A 14,661-nucleotide genomic window follows, 5' to 3' on the forward strand; every position below is an offset into this window, starting at 1 on the left:
GTTTTTTCAATTTCAGTTTTCGTTATTTCGTTCGTTTTCGTTAACTATAATAACCCTGTTGGCCAGTGTACCCATTTGCATGTAATTTCATATTGCATCTTGTGCCAAGATGCCAATCCAGAGTAATGACAAAAATTACACAACAAAATTACCAAAAACAATGTTTTTGCTATTTGTCAAGTGGTGCCTAACTACAGAGCTAAACCTCTCTGTGGTTAGGGTAAAGGTACGGGCATATAGGTGGAGCTGGACTGCATTGGTGGCTCTGTGGTGAGCAACCTCTCTTCACTACTAAGAAACATGGACTACCAGTGACATGTTTGACAGGAATCTTAACAAAAATGAATGTGCAACAAAACTGCAAAATTGATTAGAAGAAAGTCTCAAGTAGCAGCTGTGTGTGTGTGTTAAGGGAAGGCTTTAGTCTTAACATTTTTTTTTTTTCAGAAAAAGGTGCTCCATCCATTCGACTTTATTGCCTTAGGTTTTCCCTAGCTTTAGCAGCCAAAAGCTTGTTTGTGTAAAAAATTACTAAATGAAAATCAGTGTACACAGCTCTCTGCAAATATCATATTGAGTTTAGATTCATTATACACATGTAGTACACAGTGAAATGCAATTGTTAGTCTTAATATTATTCCACTTAAGACAGACCACAGTATTTTTTTTTTTCTGGTTTCTGGAAACTCAACCCCACAAGTATGTATAGACAAACTGCAAATGCTGTTCACTAGCTGGACTTTAGATAAGGGACTTCTCCATCACAAGGATTAGAGACATCTGATTTGCAATAATTATCAAATTACACACATTGTGTCCTTTAAACGTCCCCGGTTTGGCCGACTCTTGACTTCAGAAACATGGCGCACGAACTTTAACCTCGGAAATTTATTCAGCCTCGTTTATCTGTTCGACAAACTGCAAATCCATCACTCAAGAGTCTCGCGATAATTGCCCCCCATATATTAAGACACATGGGGGTGCCTCGTCCACTTGGAGGGGCGTAGGGTTTCCTTGAGGAACGTGGTAAGGTTTGGAACAGTCAGAAGTCTCAGATCTCCACAAGAAACAGCCAGCCATGTCGGACGCGGTGGTTAGTTTTATGAAAGACTTTTTGGCCGGTGGCATTGCCGCTGCCATCTCCAAAACAGCTGTCGCTCCCATTGAGAGAGTCAAGTTGTTGCTGCAGGTAAAATGACTGACCTAACTGCTGCCTATAGCATGGTCGCATGGCTACTCTTTTATGCGTAAAGCGTGCGTAATTGTTGGGTTTCTGCGATAAACCAAACATGAATTGTAAAAAAAAAAAAAAAAAAGAATTGTTTTAAAGGAAGAGAAAGTCAGCTGAACACTGACTCTGGCTGATTTGGTTTCGTGCGTAATGCCAACGGGCACGTGAGGGGTCATGAATTAATGTGGAAACAGTTTTACGCACCGGATTGTGCAGAAATGCTCTGGTGACCACAAAGGTGGCAGGCCCTCCTAATATGCGCTTCAATAAAACAACCATTATTATTCATTATGCTGTATGTGCTTTTACTGAGTTAATTAATCTTTTATTATTACAGATGACCGCTGTAATATTCAGTGAAAGTGGACTGCTAAATTTAACCTGAAGTGTGTAATATAATACACAGTGGGGTCTCGAGTGACAGGAATGTGCCTTTAGACTGCTGGGCGTACAACTACATAATGTCTGTTCAGAGAATATTAAACATAGTCTAAGATTATGTAAATACGATAAAAAGGTGTTATAAAAATCCAAATTTCACATAAATATTTTATACTATTTAGAGGAATTGGTTTCTGACATTGTTATTTTCCACAAAGCTTTACCTTTAGGTGTAACTCTGGCACAAGTGTCTCCAACATAGAACTTTTACACTTTGTTTGCAGGTACAGCATGCCAGCAAGCAGATCACAGCAGAAACACAGTACAAGGGAATCATTGACTGTGTGGTTAGAATCCCGAAGGAACAGGGATTCATTTCCTTCTGGAGAGGCAACCTGGCCAATGTCATCCGTTACTTCCCCACCCAAGCCCTCAACTTCGCCTTCAAAGACAAGTACAAGAAGATCTTCCTTGGTGGTGTGGATCAAAAAAAACAGTTCTGGCGTTACTTCGCTGGTAATCTGGCATCTGGCGGTGCTGCTGGTGCGACTTCGCTCTGTTTCGTGTATCCTCTCGACTTCGCCAGAACGAGACTGGCTGCTGACATCGGCAAGGGCGCAGCAGAGAGAGAGTTCACTGGTCTTGGAAACTGTATTGCCAAGATCTTCAAAACCGATGGCCTCAGGGGTCTTTATCTCGGATTCAACGTGTCAGTGCAGGGTATTATTATCTACAGAGCGGCCTACTTTGGATGCTTCGACACAGCTAAAGGTGCGCACACCTGTTGCACTAGCCCTTTAGGATGTGCTAACAATGTATTTTAAAGCGACTTGCAGGTGACTGTACTTGTGCTTCGTATAGGTATGCTGCCAGATCCCAAGAACACGCACATTATCGTCAGCTGGATGATAGCCCAGACTGTCACTGCTGCAGCTGGTCTCGTCTCATACCCCTTCGACACCGTCAGACGTCGTATGATGATGCAGTCCGGACGCAAAGGAGGTGAGCTTCACTTGTGCTTGTGAAATTATGTTCGATTTGGTCATTATTATTATTTATGCGGTTTATTTCCTTATCTTTTTTCCAAAGCTGACATCATGTACAAGGGCACAATTGACTGCTGGAGGAAGATCATCAAGGACGAGGGATCAAGAGCCTTCTTCAAAGGTGCCTGGTCCAACGTGATCAGAGGCATGGGTGGTGCCTTTGTGTTGGTGCTTTATGATGAGTTCAAGAAGTTGGCATACTAAACTTCTTAATCAGCCAGTCCCCAAGGAAACCCTTCACTTGATTTAAGTCTTATTTATTGTGATACAGTGATAACAGCTTGGTGAATTACAGTGTGGGTCTGTACCATATGACAGCCCGCTAAGGTGGGTAGGTGAACTCGAAATGTGTATATATCCCATCTAGGACATGCCAACAGGCAAGTCGTTCAGTAAAGTCAAGCCAGTGGAGATGTTGTGATGACGCACACGATGATGTCACTTCAGGTCATGCTTCCCATGTTAGTCAGTTTGGGAAGCAGTTGAGGAGACCCATGTGTTATGTTGTGACCACTCTGACCCTCATAAATTATTTTATTAAGAATAAAAATTTATTATTCTAACAGTCCGGTCTTTTTGATACATGCACTGTTATTGTAATCTTGTTGGTTGTCACAGTTGGAAAAATCACTAGAAACTCTTCATTGTTCTCTAAGTTCCCACAATAGTGACACCGACCCAATGCACACAATGCCTGTGCCTCAAAAGCGAAGCAGCAAAATGGACTTGCCAATTTATTATTTACACCCATTTTTTTTTCCTGTTGTCCCGTCAATTGTCTTCTGTGATAAAGGCTCATAAATATAAAAATATCCACAATTTTACTTGTGATTTTCTTTTTAGTAGCACTTAAATGTTGATGCATTTTATCTGACCCAAGTCAGTGGCATCGGCAGCATTTCAAAAAACTTAACAAATGTAGTGGAAGGCGTGTATGTACCGCAGCACATTAAAAAGTTGAACGCCATCAGTCCTGCAGAAATTAATAGCAGTTTTATAGAAAATCTTATAACCAAAAATTCTGTCTGTATTTACTATGGCTTTGTTTATTTGATGCAACAATGTTTTAAACAAAAATCTGACAACTTTAGGCAAAACGTTCTGTTGGACATTCTCCTGTTTAAAGATGCAAAACAGCACACTTTAAATTAGTGGGAAAACAGCTTTACTTAACAAGACACAGAATAAACATGTAAACCTTTAAGTAACTATTAAAAACAAGTTCTTTGTGTATCCTCTTTAATCAAAGGGATAAAAAAAAACAAACAGTTAAAGAAAATAAAAGTCAAACTATGAATTGTAGATTACTTTTTATAGTTTTGACATGGCTGTTGAATATAAGCGATATCTCCTGGAAATATGCAGCTAACCTTTGTAATGTGACACCGCTGCAGAAGCCACAGTTACCATATTTCAGAATCAAAGTTAATCTTCATAATGGATAATCATGGTGACACCAAAACCACTGAAGTTGATTAAGTCAACTAAAGGTAAGATGAACCCATTTATGTGAAAAGATCCTTTGCGCTTCGTACCTTTTAAATATTTTGCTGTGCAAGGACGCCAACTTAATATGAATAATGGAAACCAGTCGTGCTTTTTTAGTAGATGAAATGTTGTTAAACAGCAGCGCTCTCAGCACCAGGCTGGTCGGGTGGCACCTGGTTTTTTTGACTTGGGTGCAGGTCTGTTGCTGGAGTCAGCGGAGGGGAATGCTGCTCTGGAGCTGACTTGCCTGGGACCTGCTGTGTGGATAACAGAGAGATGCCTTCTGATTACAGGCTTTTCATTAGATTTTAATCAGAAAGTAAAACACACATTTTAAAATGTTATTACACCACTGAGAAAAAAAATGACCTGTTTTATTGGAACTTTTCATCAAAAACAAACAGAAAATAGGCAAGCACACACACAAGCACAACTGTGTTTTATAACAGGTGGAATCTGCTATTTATATGTTATTCAAATGTTACTTTAAAACTGGGTAGCAACAATAAAACACAAATATTACAAAGAGAGAAAAAAAAGGGTTTATGGATCAGTTACTGATCCATAAATTAATGGGCAAGTCATACCAGTACTAAGAGCTATTTTTTTTTTTTTTACAGTCTTCTCTTTCTGTTAATTAAGTCTCTACAACCATCTGGAGATAAATTTGCAGTACCACACATGCTACTACCTTAATTAAAGCAACACGCACAAATAACAGCAGGCTTCTACGAAATGCCTACACACATTTCTGCTGGTGGTAAGCTGTGCTTGTGGAGGTTTGCATGCTAAAGAATTATTTTTCATTATTATTCTGTAACCACACTTTAATTGTAGTATATGATAAACTGTAACTGGATGAGGATATAGCACAGACTAGAAAGCATGTGCCTGTTATCTAAACGGCTGTGTTTGGCTGCAAGTCTTCTATAACTAGGTCTTCAATACCCATGTGACCATACGGTCTAAGGTATTTAAAATGAACAAGTGTTTCAAAACAGAGAAAGATGCAAGACACCAACCTGAGGTAGTCCTACTGCTAGATCGATCTTTCTTTGTGGTGGACCTGCAGATGGGATATGAAGAACCTCCCAGGTATCCGGCTTGGCGCTGGTAGTCTGCCAGTTGCTCTGAGCGCCTCAGGCCAGGTGTAGGCTTCACAGACTCCAGTCTCTTCAGGAAAGCCTGAGAGAAACAAAAATTCTTGCCTCATAAATACTCAGAACATACTGTAAAAGCAAGCTGTCCTTGCACACCACTTCGGATATTTCACCAAAGATATATATATATATATAAGTCAAACTTACCAGTCAACAAAAGTTAAGTCAAATGATTAAAATACACAAAGTCTGGTACACAGTAACCCCAACAAAACAGTGTGAGGCAAATCAGTGTAGACAAGTGGCTAAATGTCATGCATTCACTGCCACAGACAGGGTCCTTATGAAGCAAGGCAACAAGAAAAAGCTCAAGCATCATCACCAGACTGTTGTGTTGGAGATCAAAAGTCCTCCGAAGGACATGAAAAGGCACTGCAGGCTCCTAACTGCACTCAGGATTATCACCTACAGTATTTCCAATGTTTGAATTAAAGGAAACCTCTTCAAACCAAATCTACCTGCCGTATTAATTTCATTTCTCTGAAAGAATAGTAAGTATGTAGTGTAATTGACCACTTGAAATACACATAAGTGGTACTACTTGTGCAGGACTTAAGTGTCTCATATGTGTGATGTGGGGGGCGTATACACTGATCACACAGCAGATTCAATTACTAATCTCTAAGAATAGAGAGGGCGAAAAGCACTCCTGACGCAGAGCTGGGCTACGGGGAGCCAACAGCCTGTCCTAATATGACACAAACATACTGTCGGATAGCAGCAACACTAGGGATTACATGAAGATATCATTACTACAGGGAAACATAGGTAAAGAAAGAAAAAGTATGCAGGTTTTCACTTAGTAACACAAACACCGTGCTGGCAACCAATGACTAATACAATCTTCATTTCCCTAGCTCATCTTTTTAACCTCTGCTGCATGTAGAGATAAGAGCATGTGTTTTTATCTCTATATGGTCATCGGATCAATGTATGGGATGAGAGACTAAAACTGCAGAGACTGAACTCTGTCATAATGTCAGTCTGTGGCACTGCTGCTGTCCTCCACCTGCTGCCATCAGTCCAAGTCCTTCTGTGTGTGTTTTCAGAGGTGGTGCTCTCAGACTAGTTAAACTCAACCATTCAAAACACATCTTAGACAAATTACACAGGCTAGAGATACCAAAAATAAATAAAATGTATTTTAAAGCATATATATATATATATATATATATATATATATATATATATATATATATATATATATATATATATATATATTTATATATATATATTTTTTTTTTTTTTTTTTTCCAGCTCCACAAAATGTTTTCTTTATGCTTCTTTAATAGTTTATTAAAGGCAACTGCAAGAACCTTGAAAAGAAGAGAAAAAACAAAACACCAGTATGCAGGCTTTCAAGGATGTTACTGACTTGAGTAACAAAGTCTAGTGGAAAAAGTAACTACTATATCTATAAGCTACATCTATAGGCTAGTTAAAAATTTAAATTACAGAAAGATTATTATTATTATTATTATTAGAGTAAGAACCCAAAAATCTTATTCAGACTTCCACTAACAAAAAAATAATGTATCTGTAAAACTGAATATTCAGTGAATAGTCATATTCAATTAATTCCACAACTGTAGACATTCAGATTTAATAAGAAAGAAAAATTACATTTATAAATGTAAGGAGTCTGAGTTGAAAATAAGTGACTGTCTGAAGATAAAGTTCAGTTTGCAAATGAGTTTTAATTTGTATCATTTTTCCTTCATCCTCCATTTTTATGCAATTTATCGCTCACAGTAGCACTGCATATGTCTGAATGGCTACATCAGGTTTTTCAGGGAAAAAAAAAAATCACACTGATAATGTGGAGGTCTCAAAAAGTCATGTATCAAATATGATACACTGGCATTACAGGATTAATCGTTGAGTGATATTATTAACCTATCCATTCTCTCACAGAGTGACAAACCTGTCCAGAGCAACACTGAGCCTCTCTGGGATGCTCTGTGACAGCCCTCTGCCTTGGCCAGGGCCTGCTGTTGTCTCCTGTTGATCTCTCCGTGTTGTCTTGGAGGCTCCTTGTTGGCAGGGTTAATTAGTGCAACTGGGAGCACCTGGCCAGTCTCCCTGGAGCATTTTAAGAACTGGCTGTTTCAGCTCTTAGCTCTCTATTCATCCAGCACCATGTTTTTTTTTTTTGGTTGGTTGGCTTTAGACTGGTTACTTTAGGTTTTACAATGTACATCAATTGGTGAATCTTGGTTAAAGTGGTGTCTCTGCTATTATTTGTCATGGGCCTCGAGCCAGATTATGACAGCTCTTTTTGATAGCCATTCAAGTTACTAATGACCTTTTATTAGTACTGAGAATTTCTGCCAGGTGTTTATTCTTTTTAGTCTTTGTCCTGAAAACCATATTGATGGGTTTGAAGAAAATTGTTTTCAACGAAGAGACACTTTGAGATACTTGAATATTTGAAAAACAAGCTGAATACTGAAAAAATATCACCTATAATAAAAGAGAAGATACTTTCTTTTGAAAAAATAGAAAAAAATAAAAAACAAAACATGAAAATAAAATCAGAGCAGCTGTAAAGGCTGATATGAATTTATAAAACTATAACAGCTAATGCTGCCATGCATTAGCTGTTATATTAACATTCTAATAAAAATGTAGTTTTCTGGGTGAAGAGTTGCACAAATCAATGGTGGAACTCTTCTCACGGTGTGAATATATGAGTGTGTATGTAAAATAAAATAGCTGTATGTAACTGAGAAATCATGTGTCTGTACTTCAAAGTGCATCTTTTTCTTTACAAATGTCTGCAAAGAAAGACTCACAGGTGAAATTAAGCAAATCAAGTATTGAGATTTGACCCAAGAAGGAAAACTTACCAGGTTTTCCCTCTCAATCCGTTGCTGTTCCCGCTGCCTGTTTACTGCACTGTGGGTGAGGCGAATTTGTGGAGAGGCACTCGGCCTGCAGGTTTTCTTCACCGGTACACTTCCCGGTCTGGGCCCTGGAGAGAGGTGAGACAGCTCACGAAGAAGTCGCTGATTCTCTAAATCTATGCGCCGGACCTCCTCATTGGAGAACGAGTAGTTTTTCCTGTTTCTCCCTCCAGGATAGTGGAAGACCAGTTTTCTTCCAAGCTGGCTTTCTAAATTGAGAGAGCCTGAATGGAAAAAGGGAGACTTGTATCATAATCTGAGTCTCCAATGACAGTTTGATGCATAGTGATGCAGGAAAATGCTTTATTTTACTGATGCTGGACCTGACCTCAGCCTTTGAGACTATTAACCATCACATTATGTTCGACAGGCTGTGGGACTGGGTGGGTGCATCAGGGTCTGCTTTGGAATGGTTTTCATCATAGCTGTCTGAACATTTCTTTTCTGTGGCTGCTTGTAAGTACAGGTCCTCTTCCAGCTCTCTTGCCTGCAGTCTATTTTTGGGGCCACTACTGCTTCTGTTATATCTGTTCCTTCTTAAATATTCTAACAGGAACCTTGGGGCAACTTTTGACTCAGCCTTCACTCTGGATGCTCACATTAAATCTCTAGTTCTCTCTTGCGTTTATCACTTAAGAAATATTGACAAGTTGAGTTCCACTGTGTCACACTCTGAATTGTTATTCATGCCTTTATTTCATCACATCTGGATTATTGTAATTTATTATTTACTCGTCTTAAACCTTTCTTAGAACATCTGCAAGGTGATCAGAACGCTGCTGCGAGGCTTCCAACTAAGTCTTCTAAGTACTCACAAATCACACTGTTGCTAATTCAGTTGCACTGGCTCCCCGTTAACTTCAATGTCCACTTTAAGATTCTGGCTTTGACTTTTAGAGCCCTGCATAGAAAAGCACCAGCATACATCAGTGAACTTTTACATCCATTCATCCCCAGTAGGTCTCTGAGGTCATATGATCAGGGCCTGTTGGCCATGCATCATACAAGACTGAGAACTAAAGATGACAAAGCTTTTGCATCAGTAGCCTCCAGGTACACTCTCCCTCTGAGCCTGAGATTTGTGAACTTAGTGGTCTCTTTTAAAAAGCAGCTAAAAACTCTTTTTTTGAACTTGCTTTAGGGTAACTTTTTTTCATAAGCATTTTTGTTATAAAGCACCTTATGATATTTATCTGTATAAATGAAATTTTATTTAATTACTTACTCTGCTTCAAAAACAGAATTTTTGAAAAGCCGTGTTCTCAATCTACCACGCAGATTCAGACAAAGTTGAGGTTATTGTACTTGGTCCTAAAAATCTTAGAAACCCAATATTTACTTTAGAGGGCATTACCTTGACTTCCGGTAACACTGTGAGGAATCTTGAAGTCATTTTTGATCAGCGTGCACATTAAACAAATATGTAGGACTGTCTTCATTTGTGCAATATTGCTAACATTAGAAACATCCTGTCTCAGAGTAATGGTAAAAAATTAGTTCATGCATTTATTACTTCTAGGCTGGAGTATTGTAATTAATTATTATCAGGTCACTCTAAAAGCTCCCTGAAAAGCCTTCATTTGATCCAGAACGCTGCAATGGAAGTACTAACTGAGGCTAGAAAGAGAGATCACATTTCTCTCATATTGGCTTCCCTTCATTGTCTCCCTGTTAAATTCAGAATTGAATTTCAAATCCTTCCTCTCACATTCAAAATCCTGAATAATCAGGCCCCATCTTATCTTAAAGACCTTATAGTACCTTATTATCCTAACAGAGCTCTTCTTCTCAGACTGCAGACTTACTTGTGGTTCCTAGATATTCTAAAAGTAAAACTCAGGCCCCTCTCCTGTAGAATGGTAAATGGACTAGTTCTTATATAGCGCTTTTCTACTCTGTCTGAGTGCTCATACAACACGTTTACATTTACCCATTCACACAAGCATTTCCATCAATAACTAAGCTAAGTGCTTACTGTCTAACATTCACACACATTGTGTCAGAGAGCAACTTGGGGTTCAGTATCTTACCCAAGGATACTTTGGCACGCATCCCAGAGCAGCCAGGAATCGAACTGCCAACCTTCCGATCAGTGGGTGACCTGCGCTTCCTCCTGAGCTACAGCCACCTTAACCAGCTCCCAGTTTGGATTCAGGAGACAGACACCCTCTCTATTTTTAAGATCAAGCTTAAAAGTTTCCTTTTTCATAAAGCTTATAGTTAGAGCTTGATCAGGTGACCATGAATCCTCCCTTAGTCATGCTGCAATAGGTTTAGGCTGCTGTAGGGCTTAACATGATGCACTGAGCATTACCGTATTTTTCGGACTATACGTCGCTCCGGAGTATAGGTCGCACCAGCCAAAAAATGCATAATAAAGAAGAAAAAAACATATATAGGTCGCACTGGACTATAAGTCGCACTTTTTTTTTGGGGGGGGGGGGGGGGGGGGGGGGGGGGGGTGATAGAATCCGAGACCCAGAGCAGAAATTCCATCTTGAACGGCAATTTAAAATAATAATGGATTAAAGAACAGGACGAACACGGTTACACCTACGTTATGCTAACGTAGCACATTCAGCTACATGACGCACAACGAACACGTGTTCGGTATTGTAACGTTGTAAACACACTTCCAAAGTCCGCGATATTCACAACAAAGGTCGTCTTTATTAACAGAAAAACGGCTGCTGTAGGCCACAGCCACGCCAACCACAACTACAACTACAACAGCGGAACAGCAACACACACACAGGCAAGCTCTCGGTCTTTTTCTCTCTCTCCATGCTGCCTTCACGAACCTCCCGAACAGTCCGAAATCCCACAACATCAACACGCTCTCTAACTAAGAGAATCGCTACAGTATGTTAACGTAACATTAAGTTATTCAGATAACCATAGCATAAAGAACATACTAACAAGTTAACCAAACCATCAATCCATTGAATTCTTCATCCTCGGTGTCACTTCTAAACAATTCCGTACACTCCGTAGACGAAGCGCCGCTTCCTGTTCTGTGTCACGTTAGTCAGACTCGTCATCAGCTGCAGTTCCAATTATTCCAGCCTTTCTGAATCCCAACAGGATGGTTTGTCACTGAAGCCCATGTTTTCTTGATCCATCCAATGACTTCCAGGAAAGTTGGGTGGCGCATTCTCCCAGTTGCCGTTAAGCTGTGCTCTCCATCCATCATCCACTGCGCCCACAGGTTACGCAAGACTGCCTTAAAGCTGCAGTTCACGGAGATGTCAAGTGGCTGGAGTATTTTGGTTCATGTGTTATAAATGTCACATATACGTCGCTCCGGAGTATAGGTCGCACCCCCAGCCAAACTATGAAAAAAAGTGCGACTTATACTCCGGAAAATACGGTACTTCTTCACACATCTCTTTTCAATCCCTGTGTGTTTATACATATAATATTAAACTCTGGCTCTCTTCTATAGCGTGTCTTTTGTCATGTTGCTCTCTCTTCTCTTTTCCCTCACGCCCAACCAATTGTATGCGTAACACGTAATTTTCATCACTGCAATTGGCCTTTTCCCAACAGGCATTCTGCATTTGCAGATTAATCATATTTATTTAAGAGCATTAATTATGGTTTTATCCTTAGTAATGTGCACGCTGGCTCTCTGAAATGACAGCCACATATTAAATGAAATGGTACCATCAATTACACATCTATTTACCCTGCTATGACATGTCAAAATCAGCGCTGTGAAAAGGGGCCTATGGCATAACTCCATGTGGGCTGAGAGATATTGGCATTATAATGTAAACCTCAACTGTACTCACACTCATCCACATCCTGATCTGAGTCCTCATCTTGATGCATGTTTCTAAAACCACTGGAGGGCACACTCTGCCGTGGCTGCTCCTCTTTATGACTTTCCTCTTCGACCTCTGTGACATTCAGGTCCAATGACTGGAGGGGACTGGAGTCAGGTGAAGAGAGCGGGGTCACATCTGTCACTGTATCATCTGACTCTACCGTACGGCCAGCAGGCAAATCCCGAGGCCTTGCTGAGCCTAATCTGGTCCTTCTTACTCCAGGACATGAAGAAGATGAGATTGGTGTAGGGAGGGCAGGGGACTCCAAGCTGCTCCGCTGACTGCTACTGCTATTGGAGCCCTCTGAGTCTGCATCTGCACTAGTCTCAGTTGATGAAAGAGCAGGACTCTGGGACCTTCTTGGAGGACCTGAAGGACTTTGGTTGTGCCTATTTCTTATTAGTTTTTTAGGAGATTGTTTGTTTCTCCTTTTTGAGCTGGCTCTAAATGGTAATGCTTCTTCTTTGGTCTCTTTTGGATTCTGGTTGTAAACATCTGTATCTTTTACCTCTTTGGCCTCAGCCAGCAAAGCCACAAAGGTTCCACTGGGCCTTTCAGAGTGCAAATTGGAGCAATCCTCACTATCACTGCTCTCGTTGCTGACTTTATCTGATGTACTGGAGACAGATGACATACTGCTGCTATTACTGTTCTCTACTTGTTTCAGATGTTTTCTATTCTGATCAGTCCTTGATGACAGGTCACTTTGATAATTTTCTCTGTGTTTTGCACATAACTTATGTGCTGCTGGAATCTCCTTCTCATCCTTCAAGACCTTCTCCACCATGTGCCCTACATCTGCGCTGTTTTCAGCAGAATCGCTGTCGAAAAATGAGTGATCCACTTCACCTTCCAATTCACTGGGGTTGAACATGGCACACCTGTAAGGATGCAATATGAGATACTTTAAAGTTTAAATAATCATGATTTTTTTTTAACCCATTTAGCTTTATATAACAGCTAACCTTTTTGCAAAACCTGCAAGAGTCACTGCTTTCAAAGAGTGGATTGGAGTGACCAGGTGTCCCTTTTTATGCTGGACTGCACAGCCGTTTTATCCTTTGTCCCCTTTCCCACATATTGAGACAATGTTCCACATTTGAACTAGTTTACTAAAGTACTCATGAGAAACATGTGGCTCAAACAGAAATTTGCAAATAGGGATCCCTACTGAAATCGAAAATAACAGTTAAAAGTTGTTGCAATATAAAAAGTTTGATAAAAACACGCTGCTTACAAAAAAGCTAGGAAATGCTCACAAATAAAATAAGTGTACAGTTTTGGTCAGAAGTTTGTATGCATTCATCATGGGAATGTCATGGTAATTTGGGGCTTTTAATGATTTCTTTGAACTGCTCTTTTTCTAGGGTGGAATGATTGTACAGCATACATCTTTAATGACTAAAAAAAACAAAACAAGAACTGAGTTGCTTATTCTGTGCTTTTATGTATTATCTTTGATTTGTTATGTTTTTACCTCTGTGCAGTGTCCTTGGGTGTCTTGAAAGGTGCTTACAAATAAAATGCATTATTATTATTATTATTATTATTATTATTACTCATATGTATGCTGGACAATCATTCCACCCTGGAAAAAGTCTGCATAGTTTGTGTGTGTTTGTTCATGTTAGATATACAAGACTAGCCTAGCTTTAGTAACATGTCCTACTTTGTCACGAACAAACACAGTCTTTTCCCTCAAATTTTGCTTGTTGGTCATCTTAGACTATCTACATTTTGCTTAAAGCAAACTCTAATAAACTAAACGTAATCGATCCAAAGTGTGCAGTAAGCTTTGAAAGACTACAACTGCTGGATATCGATTTAGCTGCACTTTCAACTTCCATTAATACAACAATGTAACAATGCATGTAATAAAATGCAGTTAGCTACAGTCCAAACCTTTTACATGTGTTTTAACCCATAAATAACACACTTTACAGGTAACAAACGTAGCTAACTTATTCTATTTGTTTAGTTTAGCTAACTTAAGCTGAAAGACCACGTAGAGTTATCTCACCTGAAGAAAGAAGGCACGATAAAGAGTTTGTCACGTCACAATTGATGTTCTTCTTTAGAAATGTGTACCGTTAGGAAGCCGAATAAATAAAACGCAAACCTGCAGTAAAAAGAAGTTTAGCGTTAGCGGGCTACAGCCGGAGTAACACGGTGCCTGGTAACTACGTGACGTCACTTCCTGGCAACTGTCGCTCTTAGGAGACCTCTGCAGCAGGCAGGAGAAGCTTTAGTCCCCTGTGGCATTTTATCGCTCTGCCGATTACCTAAGTTAGATTTATTTAATAACAATAATCACAGTGACAATACTAAGTAAAATTCAGCCGCTGCTTTACTAAATCTAATGACTTTAAACCCAAACTAAGTTAAACTGATGACAACTACTGAAAGCATGTTACAAAATAAATATCTTTTGTGATAATGAATCTAATTACGCATGCACTTCTTCAAAAAAGGGTTTATATGAAACAAAAAGGGCTTTCTGTGCAAATGACTCTTTAGATTATGTTATGATCTGGGATCATATATGTGTTACAGGTCACACCCACATACACTCCAGCGGGAGGGCCAAGTAGAAAAACAGGACATATATGATCTTGGATC

At 39.6% G+C, this 14,661-nt stretch overlaps 2 protein-coding genes across 3 annotated transcripts; one reads left to right on the plus strand and one right to left on the minus strand.

Annotated features, from left to right (window-relative positions):
- Positions 1–1,000: 1,000 nt before the first annotated feature.
- On the plus strand, positions 1,001–3,471 carry slc25a4 (solute carrier family 25 member 4). The gene is made up of 4 exons (XM_030731131.1): positions 1,001–1,189; positions 1,897–2,383; positions 2,474–2,614; positions 2,702–3,471. The coding sequence occupies exons 1-4, from the start codon at positions 1,079–1,081 to the stop codon at positions 2,860–2,862; spliced, it is 900 nt and encodes a 299-aa protein (XP_030586991.1). The 5' UTR covers positions 1,001–1,078; the 3' UTR covers positions 2,863–3,471.
- Positions 3,472–3,816: 345 nt separating this feature from the next.
- On the minus strand, positions 3,817–14,229 carry cfap97 (cilia and flagella associated protein 97). Of its 2 annotated transcripts, none has more exons than XM_030737429.1 (5): positions 14,063–14,229; positions 12,007–12,923; positions 8,156–8,436; positions 5,169–5,331; positions 3,817–4,400 (listed from the first exon to the last, which is right to left on the minus strand). In XM_030737429.1, the coding sequence occupies exons 2-5, from the start codon at positions 12,914–12,916 to the stop codon at positions 4,294–4,296; spliced, it is 1,461 nt and encodes a 486-aa protein (XP_030593289.1). In that variant the 5' UTR covers positions 12,917–12,923; positions 14,063–14,229; the 3' UTR covers positions 3,817–4,293. The 2 variants fall into 2 exon arrangements, with proteins under 2 accessions (XP_030593289.1, XP_030593281.1); XM_030737421.1 differs by having other exon boundaries at positions 3,817–4,403.
- Between the last annotated feature and the right edge of the window lie 432 nt (positions 14,230–14,661).

This window comes from Archocentrus centrarchus, chromosome 1 (assembly GCF_007364275.1).
Source record: "Archocentrus centrarchus isolate MPI-CPG fArcCen1 chromosome 1, fArcCen1, whole genome shotgun sequence".
In the NCBI taxonomy this organism is placed as follows: domain Eukaryota; kingdom Metazoa; phylum Chordata; class Actinopteri; order Cichliformes; family Cichlidae; genus Archocentrus; species Archocentrus centrarchus.

What these genes read in the sequence shown, in the direction of transcription:
- cfap97 (XM_030737421.1), bottom strand. Translation starts at nt 12,916, where the DNA reads ATGTTCAACCCCAGTGAATTGGAAGGTGAAGTGGATCACTCATTTTTC. An exon ending in AGATCAGGATGTGGATGAGT is followed by an intron (nt 8,437 to 12,006) that starts GTGAGTACAGTT and finishes TTTTCCATTCAG; the next exon opens with GCTCTCTCAATTTAGAAAGC. An exon ending in GGATTGAGAGGGAAAACCTG is followed by an intron (nt 5,332 to 8,155) that starts GTAAGTTTTCCT and finishes TGTTTCTCTCAG; the next exon opens with GCTTTCCTGAAGAGACTGGA.
- slc25a4 (XM_030731131.1), top strand. Translation starts at nt 1,079, where the DNA reads ATGTCGGACGCGGTGGTTAGTTTTATGAAAGACTTTTTGGCCGGTGGC. An exon ending in ATGCTTCGACACAGCTAAAG is followed by an intron (nt 2,384 to 2,473) that starts GTGCGCACACCT and finishes TGCTTCGTATAG; the next exon opens with GTATGCTGCCAGATCCCAAG. An exon ending in GCAGTCCGGACGCAAAGGAG is followed by an intron (nt 2,615 to 2,701) that starts GTGAGCTTCACT and finishes TTTTTTCCAAAG; the next exon opens with CTGACATCATGTACAAGGGC.